The sequence below is a fragment of the Lethenteron reissneri genome, chromosome 26, assembly GCF_015708825.2.
Source record: "Lethenteron reissneri isolate LAM-NWPU_2019-01 chromosome 26, ASM1570882v1, whole genome shotgun sequence".
NCBI lineage: Eukaryota > Metazoa > Chordata > Hyperoartia > Petromyzontiformes > Petromyzontidae > Lethenteron > Lethenteron reissneri.
This window is the reverse complement of record NC_083804.1, coordinates 17,024,880-17,048,456: the sequence shown is the minus strand read 5'-3', so window position 1 is coordinate 17,048,456 and position 23,577 is coordinate 17,024,880. Positions and strand designations below refer to the sequence as shown.

General features: G+C 47.3%; 1 protein-coding gene across 1 annotated transcript; it reads right to left on the bottom strand.

Moving 5' to 3' along the window:
- Positions 1 to 5,051: 5,051 nt before the first annotated feature.
- On the bottom strand, positions 5,052 to 22,092 carry LOC133347725 (cleavage and polyadenylation specificity factor subunit 6-like). Its single transcript, XM_061560243.1, has 10 exons — positions 21,939 to 22,092; positions 20,550 to 20,774; positions 15,280 to 15,383; positions 12,983 to 13,122; positions 12,176 to 12,391; positions 10,260 to 11,016; positions 9,126 to 9,262; positions 7,668 to 7,821; positions 6,215 to 6,399; positions 5,052 to 5,828 (listed from the first exon to the last, which is right to left on the bottom strand). The coding sequence occupies exons 1-9, from the start codon at positions 21,996 to 21,998 to the stop codon at positions 6,216 to 6,218; spliced, it is 1,977 nt and encodes a 658-aa protein (XP_061416227.1). The 5' UTR covers positions 21,999 to 22,092; the 3' UTR covers positions 5,052 to 5,828; position 6,215.
- Between the last annotated feature and the right edge of the window lie 1,485 nt (positions 22,093 to 23,577).

The following is a 23,577-nucleotide window of genomic DNA, read 5'->3' as shown; positions in this document are numbered from 1 at the left end:
CTAGCTCAGTGCTGGGTACCGGCAATTCAAAATAATGGCTAGATTGATCTTTAATGATGGGGCATTATAGGCGACTGCACCAAGACCAATTTAACTCACCACGTGTGCCTAAATGGCAGAACCTCTAGTGCCGACTCGGCATCTGGAAACGAACTCTCTCAATACAACACTTGGGGGGTGGATTAAACCATTCACGACCAAAAACACTTCCCCTCCTGTAACGGGAAAAACCAGCGAGAGCTTCAGCAAATCGCAGAACACACAAACCCCTTACACCCCATCCGAGCGACGTCACTCCACTTGTACATCACGACCACACAAACCATTAAAGTTGTTCCGACGATTGTTGCACTTGCCATTCACGATTATCAAAGGTATTTTTTGGGAGTACCGAGACATCGGCACAGTTGAACATTAAAATATCGATGAAAGTTTTCAGAATTCAGGCCTCTTGAACGGTCGGCAAATCCACTTTGTAGAATTGTCAGACACTTAATTTTATACCGGCATACACTCCGCCTCTTAATGCGCCATTGGCTGTTACATTGGAAGCTGTGCAAAGCAGTACATGTCAGTTGTGTATTCGCAAAGTAAACTGAAATGGCTCAAAGGATCTCCGATATTAATATTACTTCAAATATTTGCATTACTTTACAAACTTATTTTACATCACAACATTAAACAAGACCTTATGAGCTCTGACGGTTTCAGAAGACAAGGAGATGGGGAAAAAACCCTACAATTCCTGCCTGGCACATTTAAGACAAAGGGGTGCGATCATAGTTTATAAAACACATCTGTACAGTTTCACTTGCATGGCTCCACGTTCAGGTCAGAGGTCACTGTAACCAAGCATCACTTGTTCAAGCAGGCAGATTGCACTTGTGCAGCGCACACATTCCATTCGGTGCACACACGTTAATGAGCGATGGGCGTGGAATATTGATTTGGCGAATTGAGAACTGACATGCATAGACCCAAATATACCAAAACATTAGCAATAATTTCCACCGGATCTGTCCAAAGTTGAAATCCAACATTACGATGGTATCCTTAATTAAAATTAATTCTAAAACACCCACAGATATGTATGCGCGCACACACTACTAACTCACAAACACGGTCACAAACGCTCACCTCCATCACATGCATAGCAATGCATATCAATGCAAATTACCGACGACAGTTAGACACTCGCATCTTTACACACACACACTTGCTAAAATTGTCTATGATTGGAGTTTAATAACAAATAATTTCTCCGAATTTTCCGATGGGTGGACTGGTGGCAGATGTTTTATACATGCCGAGTTGGCGGAGTGGATAGGAAAACTTGACGTCCAAATCGCAATTGACCAGTGAAATTCCACGCCCATCACCTACGCACGCAACCAATACACACATCCTGTGCAATGCGAACACTCGCGGTGTTAAATGGTCAAAACGTTTTAAAAGCACATTTGTTGGTGGCTACGTTAGAACAGGTCGACCGGGAACTGCTCCTACGGGAGCAAAATTTACAACGAATCACGTGTTAAACTGAATTTCTTCAGTTATTTTGGTCAAGGTGTTTCTTACGTTAGCGATAAGGCGAATACAAAAAATGCACAGTAAATCGTGGAAGAATATCAAACTTACATTGACAATTATTTATACCCTAATATATGCATTTAGCACGCAGTGCATTTAAAGGAATGATCAATTTGAGAAACGTTCTTGACTAATTGGAAACCCAGTGAACACAGATGTGTGTACCAAATATACACATACCCCTGTAAAGCCTTAAGAGTTATGGGGCAAATTATGTTTGCCAGCACCTAGTGTATATACATATATATACACTTTAACACATAAACATGCAATATGTACAGTACACAGTCTGTAACAGACGCTTATATAAGTGAGACTCTAAATAATGCAATGTGAATTATTTGAACTATCAGAACGTGAGAATGCTTTACAAAAAACGTCATGCAGTTATTTTCTTTCCATCCTTACATCAATAAAACTAATTTTCTTGGTTCTTTCGTTAAAGTCACGTAGAAGGGAAATAATAAAATAATAATACAACCATATTTTATTGCTTTATTTTTAAACATATTTTATATTGTTTGATTTTTAGTCTTTTATTATTTCCCTTCTACGTGACTTTACCGACAGAACCAAGAAGATGAATCCCTGCAGTCACGAAAGCTTTAAATCGAAAACAATCAAACTTTAACGATCTCCCAGTCCAAATGAGCAATGCATTTCCATACAACCATGGTGGGAGCCGGTTCTCTCTATAGGACGGCCACTTCTGCTAACATCCCACAAAGATGTACCTTGTTTAGCAACCCTGGAGGGATGATAGGATGAGGTCACTAATATACCAACGGGATTTAAACCCTCAAAAAACCAAACGGCCGAATCGTGTTGCCATCGACAGAGCGAAATAACTGCATGCTGCAACTTTATACACATCGTTTTAGGAAAATCAATCTGATTAAAACGGCACCATTTATATTCGACATACCTCAATAAGGCCCACCGAAAATGACGAAATTCAAGCCTCACTTATAAAAAAAACAATGGGAGTAACCGTAGTTTGAAAAACTTGAAAACAGGATTAATCAGTTGCTTAAAAAGTATATCAATTTGCCCTCTTTTCAATTAAGCCAACTGGAAGGGGGTAATGTTCCAATGTCCACAAACTTTGTTAAACATTACTTTAAAAAAATAGCTCGCAATTAAAGAAAAACCAAAAAAGCAATCGGCTCATCTTGCAGACGCACACCGAGGCTGTCCCTCCTAGGCATTCCGACCCGTGACATTTAGTGAATGAGAACAAAGACTTTACCGTGACTTAAGACAATGACATAACACACGTTCGAGGACTACCACTGGCGTAAGAACGACGGTGACACTGCAGTGACAGCCGTAACAGTTCCGTCACTCCTGCCATGTGATCGACCAGCTCCGTATTGCCACTTGAAGTCTTCTTTGTCATTGACAAAGCTTCAAAGTCACGCGTAATGGTCAGCAACACAAAATAAGTACACGTCGGTCCAACAAGAACAGTTTTTTGCGTTATGTCTTCCTTTAAAAGCGAGGGGAAATAAACCTTTTGTGCGCACTCAATCCTCCATAAGAACGCAGTGTGTTTATACAGTATTTACTATCATCCAAAACAGAGCCCCATTTGTAAGAGGGAGCGCTCTTACCAATGTATTGCAACCCGGCAGTATATTTAACAAGCCTTGGTCTGCTGACGAGACCCAAAATGTTGAAACCTGTGCAGTTTTTACCTACTTGAAAAATTGCTGCTGGTAAACTTATGCCCGGAAAGGCATTCAACCGTAATGATCTGCAAAACATGACCATGTTGCGAGCCTGAGTTTTTTTATGTAGTTAGATGAGGTCACTTATGTTTTGTAATTTAGTCGCACGCGATGTTCACATTTAAGCTTCGGCACGTCGGCACTTGCGAAACCGTGGGCAGCAAAGGGTCTCTCCGGCACCCCCATGACACAACTGCCAGTGCAGAGGTATTCAGTACAGATGACGCTCAGAAACACATTGCCCATCGGGACTCACAAAACGAGAAACGTGCTTGTGCCATCTCGTGTGCTCGATGCACGCATGCCCCTTTTAAAGAGTCTAACCCCCTTTTAAAAGGTACCACATAAAGGGGAGAAAACCTTTCGTCCTCAACGGACACAACTTGAAAAAAGTTATCACTTAACAGTCCTTAACAGTGACAGACTTCTTCTGGACTGATGGCGCCTGTTTGCAACTGTAATATAATGCCAATTATACAGAAACAGAAGCCAGAGAAAACTCAGTCATGAGGGTCGGGGTGACAATCGACTCTGCCATCTCACGGCGACCACGCAGCAACCACGTGTCCTGCAGCACCGGGCAAGCCCCCGTGGTTGGCCATCCAAAAGCTAACGAGGCTCACACCCCACACATCAAAACAAAAATACACATTTTTTTCGAAGAATTCAGATAAACGCCATCTTCGGCAGAAGAATATGAAACTGTTAGACCATCGAGTTTCGCTATCCCTTATGGAAAAAAATCCTCGGATTTTAATTAAGGTAGTTATCAGTTATAAAATGACTTAATTTTTTAAATTAAGTTCCTACTAATTTTAAACACTAGTATTTGGCCTATGAAACAGGCAAACGATGCTTTACTCTTAATGTAACAGGGTCTTTAACATCTACTTTGTAGCAGTGTGTACACTTAATAACAATAACAGACGCTGCAGCGGGAATCAAACCATCAACTCAGTGGCAAGTGTAATGGGCTGCCATGTTATTTTCGATGCATGGAAGTGGACCATCGCTTTAAACTGCTCAGTCATTCGGCCAATGAAGGCAAACTGTAAATAACGGCCTCGTGAAACATTCAAGTCAAATCCTCCTGGTTGTTAAAGTCCCGTGTGAACCACTGCACGAGCCCATTGCATTGCAATGTGCCTTGTGTAGCCAGGTGATAACTCATTGAGATTCATCACAAACCCGGTAGAAACTAAGAACCGTGACCTCAGTTACAAAGGAGCGGTTTGCTTTGAACCTCTTTAACAGTGATCTTGTTTATATGTTGGGAGGATTGTACAAATATCCGAGAAAATCTGACACCTGGTCCCCACTGCGACATAGCAAATGGCCGTGTAAACGAGTTGGTGGTCAAGTGAGGGCAGGCCAACCTCATCGATTACGAGGTAGAAAATGAACAACCTTATCAAATGATACAAAAATAAAAATTTGTTACGTTACATCAGCCACCAAATTAAGCATTAGAACTTTTTAAACAGGTGTTGTGCAAGCTTTTGGTCACACTTAATAATGCAATTGCCATATATACCTTACAAAATAGACATTACATAATGAAAATATTGCTTCGCTAGTTTGTAAAACGAACATTAAAGTCTGTTAAGGCATTATTAAAGTGCACCGTTGGTTACCATGCACAGCACCTGTCTAAAAACATAAATCACAGGCAATATCGTTCCAACATTTCATCAGTAACCTCTATCACACATTAAAGAGACAACACTTAAACACTTAACAAGTCTTTTTTAATTCTAAGTCAGTCCATACAATTATTAAAACAGTATCTACTCAACAAAAGACTACGTAACTGCCCTTGATTACGATGGGAAGGGAATAGAAATCGGGATTTAACAAGTGGGAATCTAATCTTCGCCGTTACTGGGAAAAGTGGGTCGAGGAGGGATGGAAGCGGGGTACAACGACTAGCCAAAGGACACAAAACATTCCTGAAAGTGAGTTAACGTATTATTAACACAACAATCAGCGAACGATGCATAAATGTTTTCATACGAGAAGCCGATAATTGCGTGCGGGGGACATCCACACGCTGCGTCGTGACGCTGCAGTGCAGCGCATTGTGTCGGGGGGGGCTGGGGGGGGAGGGAATCCCTCTTGGTGATCCTCGGCACCGAGAAGAGATTGCATGCGGCGACCGACGACCGCTTGTTAACCTTTGCTCGCCGTCGCAAGCATCTCACCGTGACACCCACTGCACGGTTCGCTCATGTGCTCTCTCCACCCGTCCACTGTCCCAGCTTCGACGAGACAACGCCGAGATGCTTCTAAGCCGTGCTAGGGGCAGTTCTACTCAATACGCAACAGCGGGGAGGAGGAAAGAAAATAACCACAAAAGAACATGAGGATAACTATTACAACAACAGATCTCGTGAGCAAGAGCGCACGAAGAAGAAAGAGCGCCAATTGCTGACGCTCGGTGCTGTTTGGCGCCACTGCTGCTGCCATCGCTGGTGCTGAACGGCCGGGAAATGAGGGGCGACGCAGCACCTACAAACGATAATGCATTGTGAAGAGCTGCTCGGTGAACAAATTAATTCACGCTCGCTCATTAGTTAAAAACAATATACAGATGGGAGTTGTCTAGAAGGGATGGTGCAATGCGATTGGATGGAACCTACTGAACGAGATGGAATCTTCCGCATGATACGTGGAAGCAGATACGCTCTAGCTAACAGACACCGCACGACCGATTCCCCATGCGTGCAGACCAGTGGCGTGGCCTAAATATCGTCCCAAGTCGGGGTGTGCATTAGGCCCCCCAACCGTTTCTCAGTGACCCAACGAATTGCCCCCCCCACTCCCCCCATGAACCCATGTGGTGCTGCAATCCCCCCCCCTTGCCCCCCCGCCGCCCCGTGGCGCCGTGCCCGTACATCAGCGGTGCCGGTACTCGCGCTCGCGTTCACGGTCCCTGTCGCGGTCGCGGTGGCGATCTCGCTCGCGGCTCCGCTCCCGGTAGTACTCCTCGTGCCGGTCGCGGCTACGCGATCGCTCTTTGTGCCGCCGGCTCTTCTCTCGCGAACGGCTGTGATCGCGCTCACGCGACCTCTCGCGTTTCCTGACGACCGACAGTGAGAAACGAGCGAGCGTTTACATTTCAATTGCTCTCGAGCGACCGAAGTGACACGCGATTGTGCTATTGGCATCACGTTGTCACGGGGACAATCACATTCGCATTCAGCAAGATCTCAGCAAGCATTGTGCCGCATTGTGCTATCAAACGTCATCTGGAATATGACATCGTAGAACTACTTTTGAAGACCCTTTGACACGTGCGTGTGTCGCCGTATCTTCGTAGCTGCTTATCCCCCCCCCACTTTGTAGTGCTTCTTCATACGTGGCCTCCTATGGAGGTGTTCAACAAAAGTCAAACAAATTATTTTTTGATGTAACTGGTGACCTCGCTAAACTTGGGAATCTAGTTTAATCACCGATGACTGAAACCCAGATTTGAACTCTGATTTCTCACTGGTTATGGTTCAGTCTTACACGGAAATAGCCTCAGGAGTCATCCAGCCACCTTGCGAGTTTGTGTTTCACAGTTGGCGGACAGAAGCGACAAGCTCGGAAACAGAGCAGCAGACAAGCAACACTGCGTACGAGAGCATATATACGGTATGTCAACGCAATGGCGCAAAACTATCCATACCAGACGGCGCACACACGCCCAAGGCAGCACACACAATTCCACACGACAACACACACCCACACAGATGAAATTCAGCGTATTAACTTAGAGATCAAGCGTTTTGAATTTGTCACATGTCGAAATTGAGTCGAGTCGATTGAATTATTAATTACTCTGTGGCGTTTTTAAAAAACAGATCTGCCATTCAAGGCACCAGAGCTATTCTTGCAGCAGCCATTGCCATTGGGCGACTGAGGGCATGCTGTACGTGCACGGAAGGCTGACTGCAAAAGCAATTTGGTTTTTTTCCCCCTGTATAAAATGTTTAACTCATAGACGCACCACCGCACATGCAGAGTAAGATGGGGGAAAAAAACTTAAGATTTTGTGTTATCACCACATACTTCGTTGGTGCACTGTATTTGTTCTTTGCTTTTTCCTCTGTATTTATAGTTTTCCAGTGACCACCATTACTTTATTTACATTTTCTGGCATCGGGCATTATTGCGCGCACACACAATTATGTATATTTTTGAAATCGGGTGCAACGACGGGCCGGCTAAAACAACTGTGCGTTTGTGAGATCTGATTATGGATCCGTGATACCTAACACAAGAAAAAGAAGCACACCCCCCGGCCAACCAAGCGCGGCGGCCACCCCGCCACCCCCTCAATCTCAGAGTCTCGCCATTCCTCACCTCCCTCCGGAGCCATACGACTTGGACTCGATGCCGTGCAGGCAGTCCTGCAGCGAGCTTACGAGCACCTTGCAGCGCTCGTCGCTCGACACCTTCGACTGCTTGATGAGCGAGATGGCCGTGACGAGGGTCTCGATGGCGCTACCGTACTCGCCTACAGCACGGAGGAAACGTGAAAGGAAAAACTATTATTTTTTTATTTATTTTACACAGTAAGGCCCACTGAGCTATACAGCTCCCTTTCATAAGCGACCTGGCCACACATTATAGCTCAACGAAGTGGATTATCGTGGATATTCAGAGCAGCCAGACATTCTAAATGCATGTTCATTCTAAATGTGGAGGGAAAAACTGGAGGACTCAGAAAAAATTCACACGACCACAGGGAGATTATGCAAACTCCAAATATACAGGGTTCAGGGTCAGGATCTAACCCATGACGTCCTGTAAACCAGGCGAGGGAGATAACATCTCCCCACCACACTTTTCCTGAAATTAAATGCATCGGCACAACTCGGGGTAAGAATTGTGCCATCTTGCAATTCACCTGTCCCGTTCGTTGTGTGTGTACGGGTCGTGTTTGGACAGTACCGTCTTGTTGGCAATGTCTCATTGGTACCGTACCATCTCATGCACATTGCATCTCGTCCGTACCGTCTCGCCGACACTTTGTTTCATCTGCACTGTCTTGTCTGTATGTTCTGCCAGTCATGTCTGCTGTGATGTGTTTGTGTTCAGTAGTGTGGCCTTGTGTGTGCTGTTAATTGCGCGCGTGTGCCGTCACGTTCAAACGTGTGTACACTTGTCCGCTCTCGTGCTCTTTGTCTTGCCTATAATGTCCATCTGTGTTGCGTTTATCGTGCCATTCACCCAAGAGAAACTCTGCATACATTTTCATAAATATTAAATGTTTACACAAATTATTTGATGAATGTAAGACTCGTTTAATTTGCGAATAGATTGTTACAATACCGGGTTGCTACAATACTCAGCTGCGGTTAAATTTAAGAATTACATTTTTTTCTTCTACTTTTATTTCATCAGTTGTATTCCCCATCTTATTTCTTTTGCATTGTTTAATCTGTAAGTTCAAAGGTATATAAAGCGTATAATTTCTGGACTTACTGTAAATAAGACATGCTTAAAAGCAACATTTTATTAATGTACGGCAATCCTAAGAATCCATTTTAATCAATTAACCATTACATGCCTCGTAAATGATGCCCCAGTGTTGCAGGTTAAATGTGGATTTGGTGGCACATGCCATCCCAAATGTAAATCATTCACTGCCCAACACAATCAAACATCTCTGAAATTCACTACACATCTCCCTGAAGCGCTTGACTTCATATGAAACTTAACAAAAGTGTTACTCCTGCACAAAACATGACCATCATTACAATTATTAGGTTTTAAAACCTCAGCCGTTTTCCATGCAGTCACCACTTCACGGCTCACCTGCGCTGGCATCGGACACGGCGCGGGAGATCGCGCTGCTCGAGATGGCTCGGTTGCGATTCATGATCTCCTCAAACTCGACCTCGCTCAGGCTGTTGTTCGCTGGCTCCATTTCCGTGTGAAAGCGGTACCCCAAACTACGATGACATCGACAACAGAAAAAAAATGTAAACCAAATAGTTAAACTGAAAATGAGAGGCAGCTGTGCGGTCCGAGGGGTGTAGGGGATTGCCCAGGACTGATGCAAACATCACACTCTCCACCAATGTTAACCGTGTCCGGGAAACGAATGCAGAGCACTGGGTTCATGGCGCTGTGTTCACCACTGAGCCACTTTTCCACCCCTACGTCCTATGTAACATCACCGAATTAATGGAGTTTCAAGCATCTCCCTACTCAGATAAGCATGATAAGGGAGAAATGGTTGTGTCAAAACATTTAGTGACGACTTTATATGCAGAGTTTGATATATGGAGGGTTTGAGAGATGCAGGGTACTGCAAAGATCCTGGTAGGAAATAAACGGAGTTCTCAACTAAACTGGGTTCTCAAGAGCGTTTGGACAGTCTAAGCCGTCACCCAATGATTTCACAAGACAAACATCACGACGGTTATATTTTAACTCATCTTGGAACAGCTAAAAGGTGTAAATGTTTGAACTACCACAACTGGTTAAGCGCTTAACTGGAGAAAAATCCACGCAACCACAGGGAGAACATGCAAACTCCAAGTATACAACAGGCGTCAAGGGTTGGGATCTCGAACTCAAGGCCTCGTGTATACCAGGCCAAGTAGTTAACATATCGTCACCGTGGCGCCCCATGTTGAAGACGACAATCATGACGACAAAGAGGACAACGATGATGTGCATGATCAATAGGATCTCTTGCTGAAGTCGCATTCACGTCAATGCTCCCAACCTTCACTAACTCGCACCGAGCAGCAGCATGGTTAAGTTTGGTCAAGCAACTCCTATGACCAGTACAGGCGTGTTGAGGAGGCTCTCACCAAGCAGACGACTGACAAAGGGGCTGTACACACAAACGTTGACAATGAAAGCAAATCGGCAGCAGCCAACACCCCCACCCTGTGGTGTCTCCCTCCCTGTGCGTGTGTGCATGCATGAGCGACTTACGATGGCGAGGGCGTGCGTCCAAACTCTTGCTTGCGAAAATCTCCTCGCTCAAATTGTGGGGGCTGCCCGTACCCCTCGGGGGGCGGGGGGCCTCTCGGGTCACCCCCGGGAGGCCCAACGTTGTTCCCAGCACCTCCACCGCCACCACCACCGCCGCCGCCACCACCGCCACCACCGCCGCTGTGGTTGCCGGGCGGGAAGAAGGCAGGGTTGACGTGCGGCGCGGGAGGGGGCAGCCCCGGCGGGGGCAGCAGCCCCATGTGGGGGGGCGGCCCCGGCGGGTGCCCCGGGGGAGCCGATGAGGAGGGAGGCGGGGGCAACGGAGGTCCCGGTCTGGGGGGCATGAGGCCTGGGGGAGGCTGGTGAGGGTGCCCGTGTGGGTGGGGCGGGGGTGGCGGTGGGGGCCCCTGTTGAGGGGGGCCAGGCGGCATTGGCCCGAAGCCCCCTGGGCCCATGGGGGGTACGCCATGGGGGTGAAGTGGGAGCGGTAGCCCGCGGGGGGGCTCCCCGTGGAACTGCTGTGGGTGAGGGTGGGGGTGCTGGTGAGGGTGGGGGTGCTGAAGGGGGTGGGGGTGTTGGTGAGGGTGGGGGTGATTTGGGTGGGGGAAAGGCTGCCCGGGAAAGACTACGGGCGGTGGGGGGCGGTCGGCCCGAGGCGGGGGGCCCACGAGGCCCATGGGAGGCGGGCCATGCACGGGCATGGGGGGACCGATGGGTCCAGGAGGGCCAGGGGGCATCCCGCGGGGGGGGCCCTGCACTGTGGGGGCACAAAAATGCACGTAGAAGAGCTGTTTCAGTCACATGCATACATTCACATCAAAAATAATAGTTTCATTTTAGTTGACAGCCCTTTTTCAATCCACTGCTGGATGAAAGCTTCTCCACTCTCTTGTCAGTCACCATGCTGGGTCATTGCAGAATGGTCAAGGAGGTGGGGGAGCCAAAACCGGTTCAGATATTACTCTCCACTAATGTTAGCCATATCCAGGAATCGAAATTGGGTGGCCGGGTTCATTGTTCATAATAAGAAATTAGCGGGATTGTTTTAATTTCACTCAGTCATTATAAGCACAATGAGATTTAGGAAGAATATGATGAAAATCATTAGGATTTTGAGGATTATGTTTATGATGGGACAATCCTGACCACGATGAAGCCTACAATGATGTCGAAGATGAGGACAATGCTGAGGATGACCTGTAAGGATGCCAACCACCCTGATAATCGCAATGTATGTATGAACTTCTTTCGCACCGTATGTATGTAGCCAACAGTGCTAATGGAAGGTGTATGTTAGTATGTATAATCGCAAGAGGATGATGACAATGCTAGAAATTATCTTAATTGAGTTTATGAATTATAAAGATGACCAATGATCATTACGACGATGATCATGACTCTGGTGAAAATTGTAACAATAGGTTTGATAGAGCGCTCTTCATGTTGGGGCATCTTAAGTGTGTGCTGTGTGTGCGACAAGTGGCTTGCATCACTTCTCATCTCAAACATTGGAAGGGCAGTCGGTGGTAACTGTCCCTCTGCAATACAAGACGACTCATCTGGCCTTGCAAGCAGACATTCTGCCAGTAGGGGGCGATGATTGCTGTCTATTTCAAAGAGCAAATTGCAGGTAATTTAGCAAATTTGGACCACGATGCTGGCACACAATGGCCTACTCATTTTGAACGTCGAGAGATCTTTAACGTCCAATAAAGCGAAGGTATAGATTTACGGTTAATACACCTGCAGTAATAACCAGGGTGACTTTCCAAATTTCAACCATGAACCTCGAAAAAGCAGCGAATGCGTTACCACTGGGCTAAGTCTCGACAGCAACAAACATGACGATCATCACGCTGTAATTTTTAACGCTGACAACGATGATGGTTGTGGTTTTAGTCCTGCGTCCCCCTCACCTTGGAATGGCGGGGGTCCTCCAGGAGGAGGCCCAGGGTGACCAGGGAATGGCCTGTCCATGTTGGGCCCAACGGGACCTGGGCCCGGCGAAGGAAAGCGGCCTCTCACACCACCGCCGCCAGGCCCAACGGGCGGGGGAGGGAAGGGAGACCCGCGAGGGCCGCTGCCTGGGGGACCAGCACGGCCCTCCCCGGACATCTGCCCACTTGGCCCACCTGTTTTCCCGGAGGAGAGAGGGGGGGTAAGGGTGAGCGGGCAGAAAAGGAGGCAAAGGAACATCCCACATTCCAAAAGGACTGGGTGAAAGTGAATCGTGCGAGTTGTAGTCACTGAAGAGAATGGAGAAGTGGTTTCCCATCAAGTGATTAATGGGTATAGAAACACCAGATTCCTATGGCAAGGAATGAGTCGATCTCCAGGGCCATCGCTGGTGATTAAAAGTTAAGTGATGTTAACAGCAATTCATACACCGTGGTAAAACTGACCAAAATAAACTCACTAATTGAAAGTGTATCAGGTCGTTCTCTCTCGCCAGTCCAAAGTCAGTAATGGAAATTCCACATTCCTATGATGGGGGCCGGTAGGTCTACAGGATGACCATTGTCAAATTCACACAAACCAGTATTTATTTCAGAAAATTGTGAGAAGTGATCGTGACTGGGATTTGAACTGACAACCTTCTAATTGTTGGCCGAATGATTTAACCAAAAGAGCCTTGGGCCGTTACTGTGCTGGCACAGCAAGGATCGGGCGCAAACACGTGGCGTGGCGGTATGGATGCGGGACACGTTGTGAGACTGTCTTACGAGACTGCATCTCGAGTTGGTTGAGAGACTGGCGGTTGCACGGGGAGATGATGGGGTTCTGTCCGTGGAGCTCGCGCTTGGGCAGAAGGTCCATCACCTTGCGGTACGAGGCCTCCAGGCTCACGCTCACCAACGCAAACCTGGTGGTGAGAGGGCAGCAGGATCTGGGTCGGTTGGGACTCTTAAAAAACACAATATACCCTGCCATTCAAGTGACCCAACCGTCACGAGTGTCTGAAGGACCATACGCAGCTTACTGATATAGTTCTGGGTGGCACAGTGGTAACAACTTGTGCCTCACAATAAAGAACATGGGTTCGATTCCCGACTCTGCTGCCTTTCTCCATGGAGTTTCTACATTCCCTCCCCGTTCTCTTAACATGAGTTTCCTCCGGGCTCTCTGCTTTCTTTCCAGTGAAAATAATTTTTTTATACTGGCCAAACACCTCAATGCTCAACATTACATGCCAATTACTCAATTGGTATTACATGTAAAAACATTGCACACCGACTGCGAAAACTAGCAGAGAGCCTACTGATATCGTTGAGACTCGAGAGGCTTTCCTGGATAAATGAACGGGCTGGGGAACCTTTCCCTGTGAGCCAAACAACACTTCAATACCTATGGTGGACCATGCATTAGTTGAATGATCATAGCCAATGCTGCAGACTCTGAGGCAGTGTTTGTGGGTATTATTTTGTCCGTGCTTGTTCATCACCGCCAACGCAGCCCCTTTGATTTACAATTTGGGCTGCGGTGCCTGCAGCTTATTGCCATCAGGTATGGTGGCGACATCTGCTTTAAAGAGCGATGGCTTCTTCAAGCTATGCCAAGGCATCACCATGAGACTTGGGCAAGAGTCAAACCCTCGTGTTCTGTGCGGCTGACGGGGTTGAATTGCAGAGTCTATAATTTTAGGTACAAGGTGAGATTCCGATTGATGGCCTAGTACATATCAGCTGTAGGTAGCCGATATGACTCGGGCACTGAAGATTATGAGTTTGAGAGGGGATATTGACAGGAATGACAGTATCAAAGCAATCTTTTTATTATCATTGTTATTACTATTCTCTGGATTTTCACCCATGTCAACAGCTTAACTATTTATTGTTGGCTTCACATGGTTCATGTTTGTGTTGTCTGTGGTGCATCGCCTATCATGTTTTGCATCAATGTGGTTTGCCATGTTTGGCGTACGAGATACTATTTGCACGGACGGTGTATGATATAAAATTACTAATTTATATAATATGGTAATTGTTTCATCAGATTCCCCCTGTCAAAGGAGCGGATGGGTGTAGACGTTTATGATGCATTCCATTGCTTGTATTGGAGCCTGACAATTGCAGTTTGGCTTAACATTCATCTTTCACTTGTACAATGATGAAAACCACGACTATGGAAAAGTCGTGACACTACTAAATGTCGTCAATTGTTGAGGTGGGACATTCCCTGGGATCACTGATGGAATGTTGGTTAGCAGATGTTAACTAAAGCTGCATGAAACGCCTACTGATCTGTTCCTGACTGGGTGCTGGGGTGTTCAAGAGTAAAAACAATGAATGTAAACTTAAGTATTTTTTACCTTGAACCGTTTCTGTAGTGCAAACAGCCAATGAGGAAAGCATAAACAGAGGCAGTCTATGATTTGATGGGAGATGGTAGATTATATGATAAACGAGTGGTGAAATTTTCCAAGGGTGATAGACGATCATGTATCTTCAAAAGCAGTCGTTTTTTATAGCATCTTACATTTTCAAGATGTCATCATGGCCAAAGCCGTTGATGACACCACGTCAATGCTTTCGACCCCCCCCCCCCTGCCAGCTCCCGCAGCTGTTGCGCAATCGACACGTGACCTCGAAGATCTGTCCTAACATTTTTATTTCCAGATTAAGTCTTTTCCAGCAGCATTAATGTATTAAATGAATTAGCCTCCAACCTGGTTTTGTCGAGTCTCAACGGCAAAGTGTAGCCCCACAATGCCACAGGTCTGAGTGGCTGAGAGGCAATGAGCAGGTAACGTCAAGGTCCTGGGGTCAAATATGGGTTTCAGCCACCCGAGATTAGTGGCTTGTCAAATGCAGCAAGCTGATGCCATCAGCCATCAATGCCTGAATAAGCAATCTTATTTAATTTGGCTTTTTACCGATACTTGGAGAACATTTCTCATTACATGACACTAAAAGCAGTTGGAATAAAACTAGAAAAGATACGAAAAATGTATTAAAAATAAAGGATGCCGGGCCACGGTAGTGCTTGGCGATGGCTCTCCACTCACAGTCTGACGTCCTACCCTTTAGACTGTCCGTTGGCTCTGTTCTCATAGAACTTGATCTCTTGAATGTCGGTGACGCCAATCGCTTGCAGGGCATTCACGAGGTCCTCGTCGGTTGTCCACTGTGGGAGAGAGAAACTCAACATGGGCTCGCGGATCCCACATGGTTTGCCACCCCTCTGCTCAACGTTCACACATCCACGTGCTTGTCACCCTCACACAGCATTTGGCCATACTTGCCGAAAGTCGGCTGCGCACATAGCGATATAAATGGGACAAAATTATATTCTTGAATGGAAGTGACCGTGAAATGTGACAATTCACTGAATCGATACGCAGTGAATCGTTACATGCCTAGATAATTATGTACAAACGTTATATTGGGCTAAAGGAAGATATGTGACAGAACAGTACAAGACATACAAAACAAACAAGACCAAAACAGATCCTTAAATTTAAGTGAACCTTAATTTCGGAAATTAGCTAAATTACGAGGGGTTGACCATGACATGACTAACTAATTATGTCCGAAATTTTTTATCAACTGGAACAAATGGGACGGAACGAGACAGACAATACAAATGGTCAAAATGTGACCCCAAATTGTGACAATTCATGGAATGAATAGTCACGTCCATTCCCCACCAATCCCCGGATTCCTCCAAACCAACACGGCACACAGATGGGTACTAAACTCTGGCCCCACAGCCACGGCGTCCCCTGTGAGTGGAGTGTGACGTACGCAGGCGCTCAACTCACTGTAACATTCTCACTCGCGCACACAAAAGAGTCCGCTCTTGAAAAGCTCGTTTTGGTTTGCTTAAAGGACTCTATTTGGGAAGACAAATACACGTTTACACATTTCTTACAGGGTTTGTCGTTTTAAGCATGCGGTGGTTTTTGTCAATGTGCACTGCAGGATACAATTTAGTAAATCTTTAAATATTTCAGGTAGCAGCAGCTTGGGAAAGGCTTCATCCAAACAGTGGACTGATCACGGCTGATGATGACCTCATTGACAATCTGCAGGTTTTACGCCAAAACACAAGTGCTGTGAAGATGTGCACCGATCAGAAAAGTAATATTTACTCTGCACATGAATAACTTTCATTTGCAGCATATAAATTCAAAACTTGCACTTTCAAAAGCAAACATTTAGAATAACTTAAATAATCAATGTCCTGCATGTCTTATTAAAACATGATATCAAAGTAATATTACTTACAACAGATATATATTGCACGGATTTTCTTTCAAAGTGTCTCTTCGATAAAGCTTCCATTTTAAGGGCGTGCGCGTGGCAGTGCGGAAACTTTCAAGGACGAGTGGTTCATGTGGTGTCCAAACACTACATATGCAGCTTTGGCGTGTGCGCAAGAGCACCGAAAAGTTATTTTAAATTCTAACAAGTCACTGCCACACTCTACATTTGAGTGTCATCAGTCCGTAAGTGATACAGCATGTTCAAGTCGGTTTGCAAACAGCCGCAGGTGTCAGGGATCGGGCACGCTGTTGTGAGCGAGGAAAAAAATGAGATCGCTTGGCAATTGGTTGTGGTGAATGGCCGAGGGCACCAATGCTGCAGCCGTTATACACTCACGATTCAACTATATACACTGCAAGACGGCTCCAAGACATCATACAAATACACGTACGTAAACCTGTAAACCAGTAAACATGTCACCCCATTACAGTAAACGAGTAGCACTCATGCCCATTCATGGCCCTTGGGCCAGCAGTGGAAATTCTACATTTCGACGGTAGTCAATCTCGGAAAATGATAAGCAGTGTTACAACAATCATGCCCTTGCTCAAGGAAAGCATTGCCGAGTCTAAGTACTCTAATTTAGAAGGGTCCTGCAACGTTACGACAGGTAAACCTCCCATACGTGGGTATAACGCTCAAGGCTACAGTTGGATTTCATTCGTTGCGGTTATCTCCTGGCCACAACACTGCCACTGGAGGGACGATGGGCTGAGTTGATCCCAACTTCCCAAACACGTTGTGAACCCGGTCCTTATGATTGTACATTGGTCTGATACACATTACACACATACATAAAATAAATGGTTAAATTACAGTAATGTATAAAGGTACAGAGATGCTACAAAAAAATGCCCACTCCATAAGGTCAACAGCTGTAATGTGTGCCCCTGAATTTCACCAACTTATCTACAAGTCCCTGCTTCTACGCATGCTGCTATGCAAAACAGGCAACTTGGACACTTAACATAAACTACGGAACTAAGTTGCCTTGTTTTTCTGTATAATTTGTGACTTATGCTTGTCCAATTTAACAAGAGAAAATCCACGCAACGGAAACACAGCTTAAAGACAAAAGCAAGTTGATCTGGTCTAGCGTTCTAATGATTTTACCAGTGGGTATTGGTCAATGTTGACCTAAGCACATTATCCTTTCAAATGTTTTCAGTTGAGAATATAGCCACATCGCAGGTGACCACAACCATGTTGATTTGGAACCCTTGTTGCGTTCATGTGACAGTTTGACTATCTGATCAAGAATCGCTTAACGCTCCTACACAGAACATTAATCTCTTGCAACACTCAACTCTCGATGCAACACAAGCAGAAAAAAACTCACTGTTGTGATGCCTTGAGTTTTACCACTCATCATGGAATATTTAAGCCGTATAACATGGAGCCTTCGTTAACATCATTACCTAATTCTTTACCCATCAGATCGAGAACTCGTATTGTTTGGGTGCCGTAGCTTGGGCATTAAATACAGAACCTGACATTGCACCCATATAGAACCATTATCTCTTCATGCTGCTGGCGTTTGACCATTTCAAGAGCATTATCGTCTACCAATACAGAATCCTTGAACCATAACGATACAGGTAATCTCTTTTAACCAAGTATTAGAAACACCACACTCCTCTCTAGGCAAGTTAAATTGACCCTTCTAATACAGAACCTTATTCTCAATATAGAAACCGTGACACATCGCATAGAGAACACTTGGCACCACGGTTTACTGTTGTGAACATGCAACATAGAAACCCATCCACAACAAATAAATGATTACACACTGCTCTGTTGGCCAAAGCCACTCGCACAGAGTAAAAGTAAAAAAAAGTAAAGGTGCATCCCTGAAATTGCTCACTCATACCACTACTGGCAGAAGGGCCTTCACCCAAGGGTATTTATCCTACTCTTCGATGTTGGCACCACATGACCTGGTGATCGACTATGGTGTACCCATTTATACTGCTGGGTGGACAGAGGCAGTTGAGTTTTAAGAACCTTGCCCACTGTTTTAATTTCCACGCCAAGAGGAACCCGCAACCCTGGTTTGCAAGTCCAGCGTGTTTCCCATTACACCATACCAGGATCCCATAAACACGGTAATAAAAACTGTTACAGCAGAAAAATACATACAGCATGAATAGCCACCAATTAATGATGCAATACCAACTACAACCAAGCTTAGGTCGGTAAAACTGTGCAGTCATCGGTACAGCTACGCACTGCTTTGTTGTTACATATGCCCAGCCCCATCCTTGAAAGTGAAACAGAAACGGCCCTGTAAACAAGCACGAGTGAACCCGATAAGCTCTGTAAACTGCGCTGCGTCATGTCATGAAGCATTCGAACACAACATAAGGTAGCAAAGCATTCTCACAGCACTCCTCTCACATAAATAGTGGCTCTCTGAGCACGAGCTCCAGCTTTGATGGTCCTGCTCGGCTACGAAGAATATCAACTGCAATGTAGCAGTCATTGCTTCAACAACGATGAGTGAACATTGGGGTTTTGCTCTTTGTTTGGGAGATGTGCAAAACATTTCTTTTTTTTTACAAATGATTACAGTTTAAGATTAAATTGTACATTTGCATCATTTGGAAAACAGCTTAATGTTATGAGCAAACGCCACCATAAGCTGTTTAGTATCTACTTTACAGCAGATTGCACACTTTGGCAATTCCCTGGAAAGCATTTTTGGCCGCTGTAGCGGGAATCACACCATTAACTTACTCCCTTTAAACAAAAACGCCCAGATGTTCAGCCACCAAATAATGCATCAGCTAAATTTGAGTTGCATTTGTTGAACCGCATATCAGAAAGTGAGAGGGCCTTTGGTGAACATTCTAAGAGCAGGGTCCGAGCAGGGCTAGCAAAGGGAAATGGCAATTACCACGTAAATACTGAGTTTCTGCGCAAATCGTTTGTACATAAACCAGTGATCCAAGGCTTAGATTAACATGAACACTTTTCGCAAGGACCGCATGATTGTGCCATGTCATTTAAACATCACAATGTTTCAGCTTGGTTCACTTGTAATTGATGGACATTAAAATATTTGATGGAGTTTAGCAAGTATTAATCTTATACATGTTTTGGTCATGATAACAGCACAAACAATTTTTAAGGATATGTTCACATTCTTATATAAAAAAAATTGAATCCCAGAATATGGTACCTTGTGACCAGCATATATTGCAAAAACACATTTCGTGTAAAGTATATTTAAATTAACATTGCACTATTATATTGTAATAACAAATACTTATTTACAAAATAACTTGAGACCTGAACTTTTGGTGAATCAAGCACGAGTGTTTCCAAATAGAAACATTTACACGATAATCTTAACATGACAGTATTATGTATACTGCTACATTACACATGAAACATTACAATATTCACGTCTCAATGCGACAGTGTGCATATGGTTGCATAAAGCGATCTAAAATCAAACGCCGAGAAATTATTTGTGAAACTGCAAAGAGTGTTAATAAAATAGCTTTCATACAACCAATTTGTAAACATCACCGTAAAAGCCATGTAAATTCAAATATATGTCCGCGTACTAATTTTTAGGTCGCATTGTTGCAAGTCTTCTCATGCCCAAAAAGAAGCAATGGGGCATGTTTATATAATGACTCAGCCCTTTCGTCAGTAGTTGTAACCTCCATACTCCCAAAGCAAGAGCGAACCTATCCATACGAGAGAACCCCTCTTCAACTACTTAAGAAGGGGCCCTCTCGTTATCAACGCCTGAGAGAGAGAGAAGGCGCGTTCATTACACTCTGTTAACATTCGAGTGGCTTACTCGCATGCAGATTAAAAAAACACAACAAAACCCCGGTGCGTTTCCCTACAACACACAAGGGAGAGAAAGAGAAAATAAAGTGCACTTCAACCGATCACGAAAAGTTCAGGTTCAACACAGATGGACCGGCCAGTGTTAGTTAGTTACAAAAGGGCGGTGCAAACGCAAAGAAGGGTGGTATTTTTTTGCGCTCACAGCCATCAAACTCACCCAGGTGAGATTGCCTACATACAGAGCCACGCGCTTGCCGTTATAGATATAGCCTAGACGGCGGTCCCCGGCAAGGGCGACGGTGGTGGTGTGTTTCCCCGGCTGGTCGAGCGGGGTCAGAGAGTCCTGGAAGTCAGCCTCGTCTGCCTCCTCGCCGTTGCTCGCGGTCGGGACGATCACGTCGTCGTAAAGGTCAACGTTGTCGTGGCCGCTGTACTCCTGCTCCTGCGGGGAGAAGAAGAGACGAACGCAACAGTGATGCTTCGTGCGTTCACTGGAGAACCGTGAAGGCGGCGGAGGTGGGGGGGCACTGCGGCCGGCAACGCTGTAAGGGCTTCTTCTTATTCTGGCAGCCGGGGAGATTCTAGAAGACTATGAGGAGGAGCAGGGAGTCGAGGCTTGCTACTGACTTGACTGACAATGGTCGTGGTTAATGCAGCGGCTCTGAAAAGCTGTGCTACAGTCGCTGCCCATGGCATTATTATCCCCACCTCCCCCTCCTCCAAACTCTGACATACATTTACGCTGCGGCCACCATCGCCGTGCACAACGGATGCGGATTGGCTGCAGCAGTATTTGTCACTCCAAAGCTTGGGACGCGCTGGTAAATTTGCCCCCCTCCCTCGTTGATAAACGTCCCATGTCAACCAGCATACACATTGAGAACAGTCCACAAGTCCTGGCAATTCAAGCCTTGGTACAAACCCGACTATCGATGATCCATTTGTGCCAAGTGTCGTGGCGACAGCCCCGATACACAGCGAGACAAATACAAACACGGACTCCAAAATGCACAGTCACACAGCTGAACATGCTCCGGCAAAGACGCTCATGAGACGAAACACACCGACCGACATCCACAATTAAACTACACACAGGAACGCACGCAAACATTACATAGCACACACACGGCGTGGCCTGAGCGAATCTACAGACGCAAGGTGCCTAAGTCAGGAGCCAGGGGGGGAGGCGGGTGACCCCCACAGGGTCCATAACATTGACACGGAGCACCAGGACACCCGCGCCGCCGTGAAGACGACACTCGGGACACGGAGCGAGCGGGGGACGAGAGGGCCTCGCGGACACACGGAGAACATCGCGGAGACCCACGCAGAGGAGGACGAGGAGAGGAGAGAGGAGACGACGACGCCGTCTTTGTGTGGGACTAAGATGGCCGACACGGGGCCCAGCCCGCCTGCTCCCCTCCTCCTCCTCCTGCCGCTCACAATCCTCCCCTCATACTCCCTCGCCGCGCTCTGCCCACCGCCCACAATCTCGCTCCCCTTCACCCCGGGGGTGGGTGGGTGAGGGCTGGTTGGAGGCGATCCCGCGAAGAGCGAGGGGGAACGTGGGGAGAGTGAACGCGAGGAGCGCACGAGCAAGCCGCACCTGGTTAAACTCCTCCCCGACGTCGGCGTAGATGTCTATATGGTCCACGCCGTCCGCCATCTTCACACGGCCCCCACACGCCGGAACCCCGCCCCTCCATGCCCCCCCACTACACCGGAACCCCGCCCCTCCATGCCCCCCCACTACACCGGAACCCCGCCCCTCCATGCCCCCCCCACTACACCGGAAACCCGCCCCTCCATGCCCCCCCACTACACCGGAACCCCGCCCCTCCATGCCCCCCCCACTACACCGGAAACCCGCCCCTCCATGCCACCCCCCCCCACTACACCGGAAACCCGCCCCTCCATGCCACCCCCCCCACTACACCGGAAACCCGCCCCTCCATGCCACCCCCCCACTACACCGGAACCCCGCCCCTCCATGCCCCCCCCACTACACCGGAAACCCGCCCCTCCATGCCACCCCCCCCCACTACACCGGAAACCCGCCCCTCCATGCCACCCCCCCCACTACACCGGAAACCCGCCCCTCCATGCCACCCCCCCACTACACCGGAACCCCGCCCCTCCATGCCCCCCCCCACTACACCGGAAACCCGCCCCTCCATGCCACCCCCCCACTACACCGGAAACCCGCCCCTCCATGCCCCCCCACTACACCGGAACCCCGCCCCTCCATACCCCCCCACTACACTGGAACCCCGCCCCTCCATGCCACCCCCCCCCCACTACACCGGAACCCCGCCCCTCCATGCCACCCACTACTCCGGAAACCCGCCCCTCCATGCCCCCCACTACACCATATTCACCGGAAGCCAGCGCCTCCATGCCCCCCCCCCACTACACCGGAAACCCGCCCCTCCATGCCCCCCACTACACCATATTCACCGGAAGCCAGCGCCTCCATGCCCCCCCCCCCCACTACACCGGAAACCCGCCCCTCCATGCCCCCCACTACACCATATTCACCGGAAGCCAGCGCCTCCATGCCCCCCCCCCCCACTACACCGGAAACCCGCCCCTCCATGCCCCCCCCTACACCATATTCACCGGAACCCCGCCCCTCCATGCCCCCCCCCCCACTACACCGGAAACCCGCCCCTCCATGCCCCCCCACTACACCATATTCACCGGAACCCCGCCCCTCCATGCCCCCCCCCCCCACTATTACCGGAAACCCGCCCTCTATGCCCCACCCCCTACACCATATTCCACCGGAACCCCGCCTCTCCGTGCCCCCCACCACATCTACCGGAACCCCTCCCTCCATGCCCCCCACTACACCACATCCACCGGAACCCCGCCTCTCTCTGCCCCCCACCGGAACCCCTCCCTCCATGCCCCCCACCACATCCACCGGAACCCCGCCTTTCCATGGCCCTCACCACACACCACGTGCACCAAAATGTTTGGCTTGTGGTTGTCCTGCATAGTTCGTCTTTTAAATTCCTATTCTTAGGTTTTTTCGGTAAAGTCACGTAGGTAAAACATTAAAATTAATAAAAATAAAAATCACGACGTTTCGGAGGCAACACAAGCTTCCGTCTTCAGGTGGAACCGTCACAGCCACGTGTTTTACCTACGTGACTTTACCGAAAAAACCTACGAATATGAATCCTTGCAGTCACGAAAGCTTCAAATCTAGAATTTTTAATTCCTCTCAGTAACTTTTCCCA

What these genes read in the sequence shown, in the direction of transcription:
- LOC133347725 (XM_061560243.1), bottom strand. Translation starts at nt 21,998, where the DNA reads ATGGCGGACGGCGTGGACCATATAGACATCTACGCCGACGTCGGGGAG. An exon ending in ATGTAGGCAATCTCACCTGG is followed by an intron (nt 15,384 to 20,549) that starts GTGAGTTTGATG and finishes TCTCTCCCACAG; the next exon opens with TGGACAACCGACGAGGACCT. An exon ending in GGACGCACGCCCTCGCCATC is followed by an intron (nt 9,263 to 10,259) that starts GTAAGTCGCTCA and finishes ATGTCATCGTAG; the next exon opens with TTTGGGGTACCGCTTTCACA.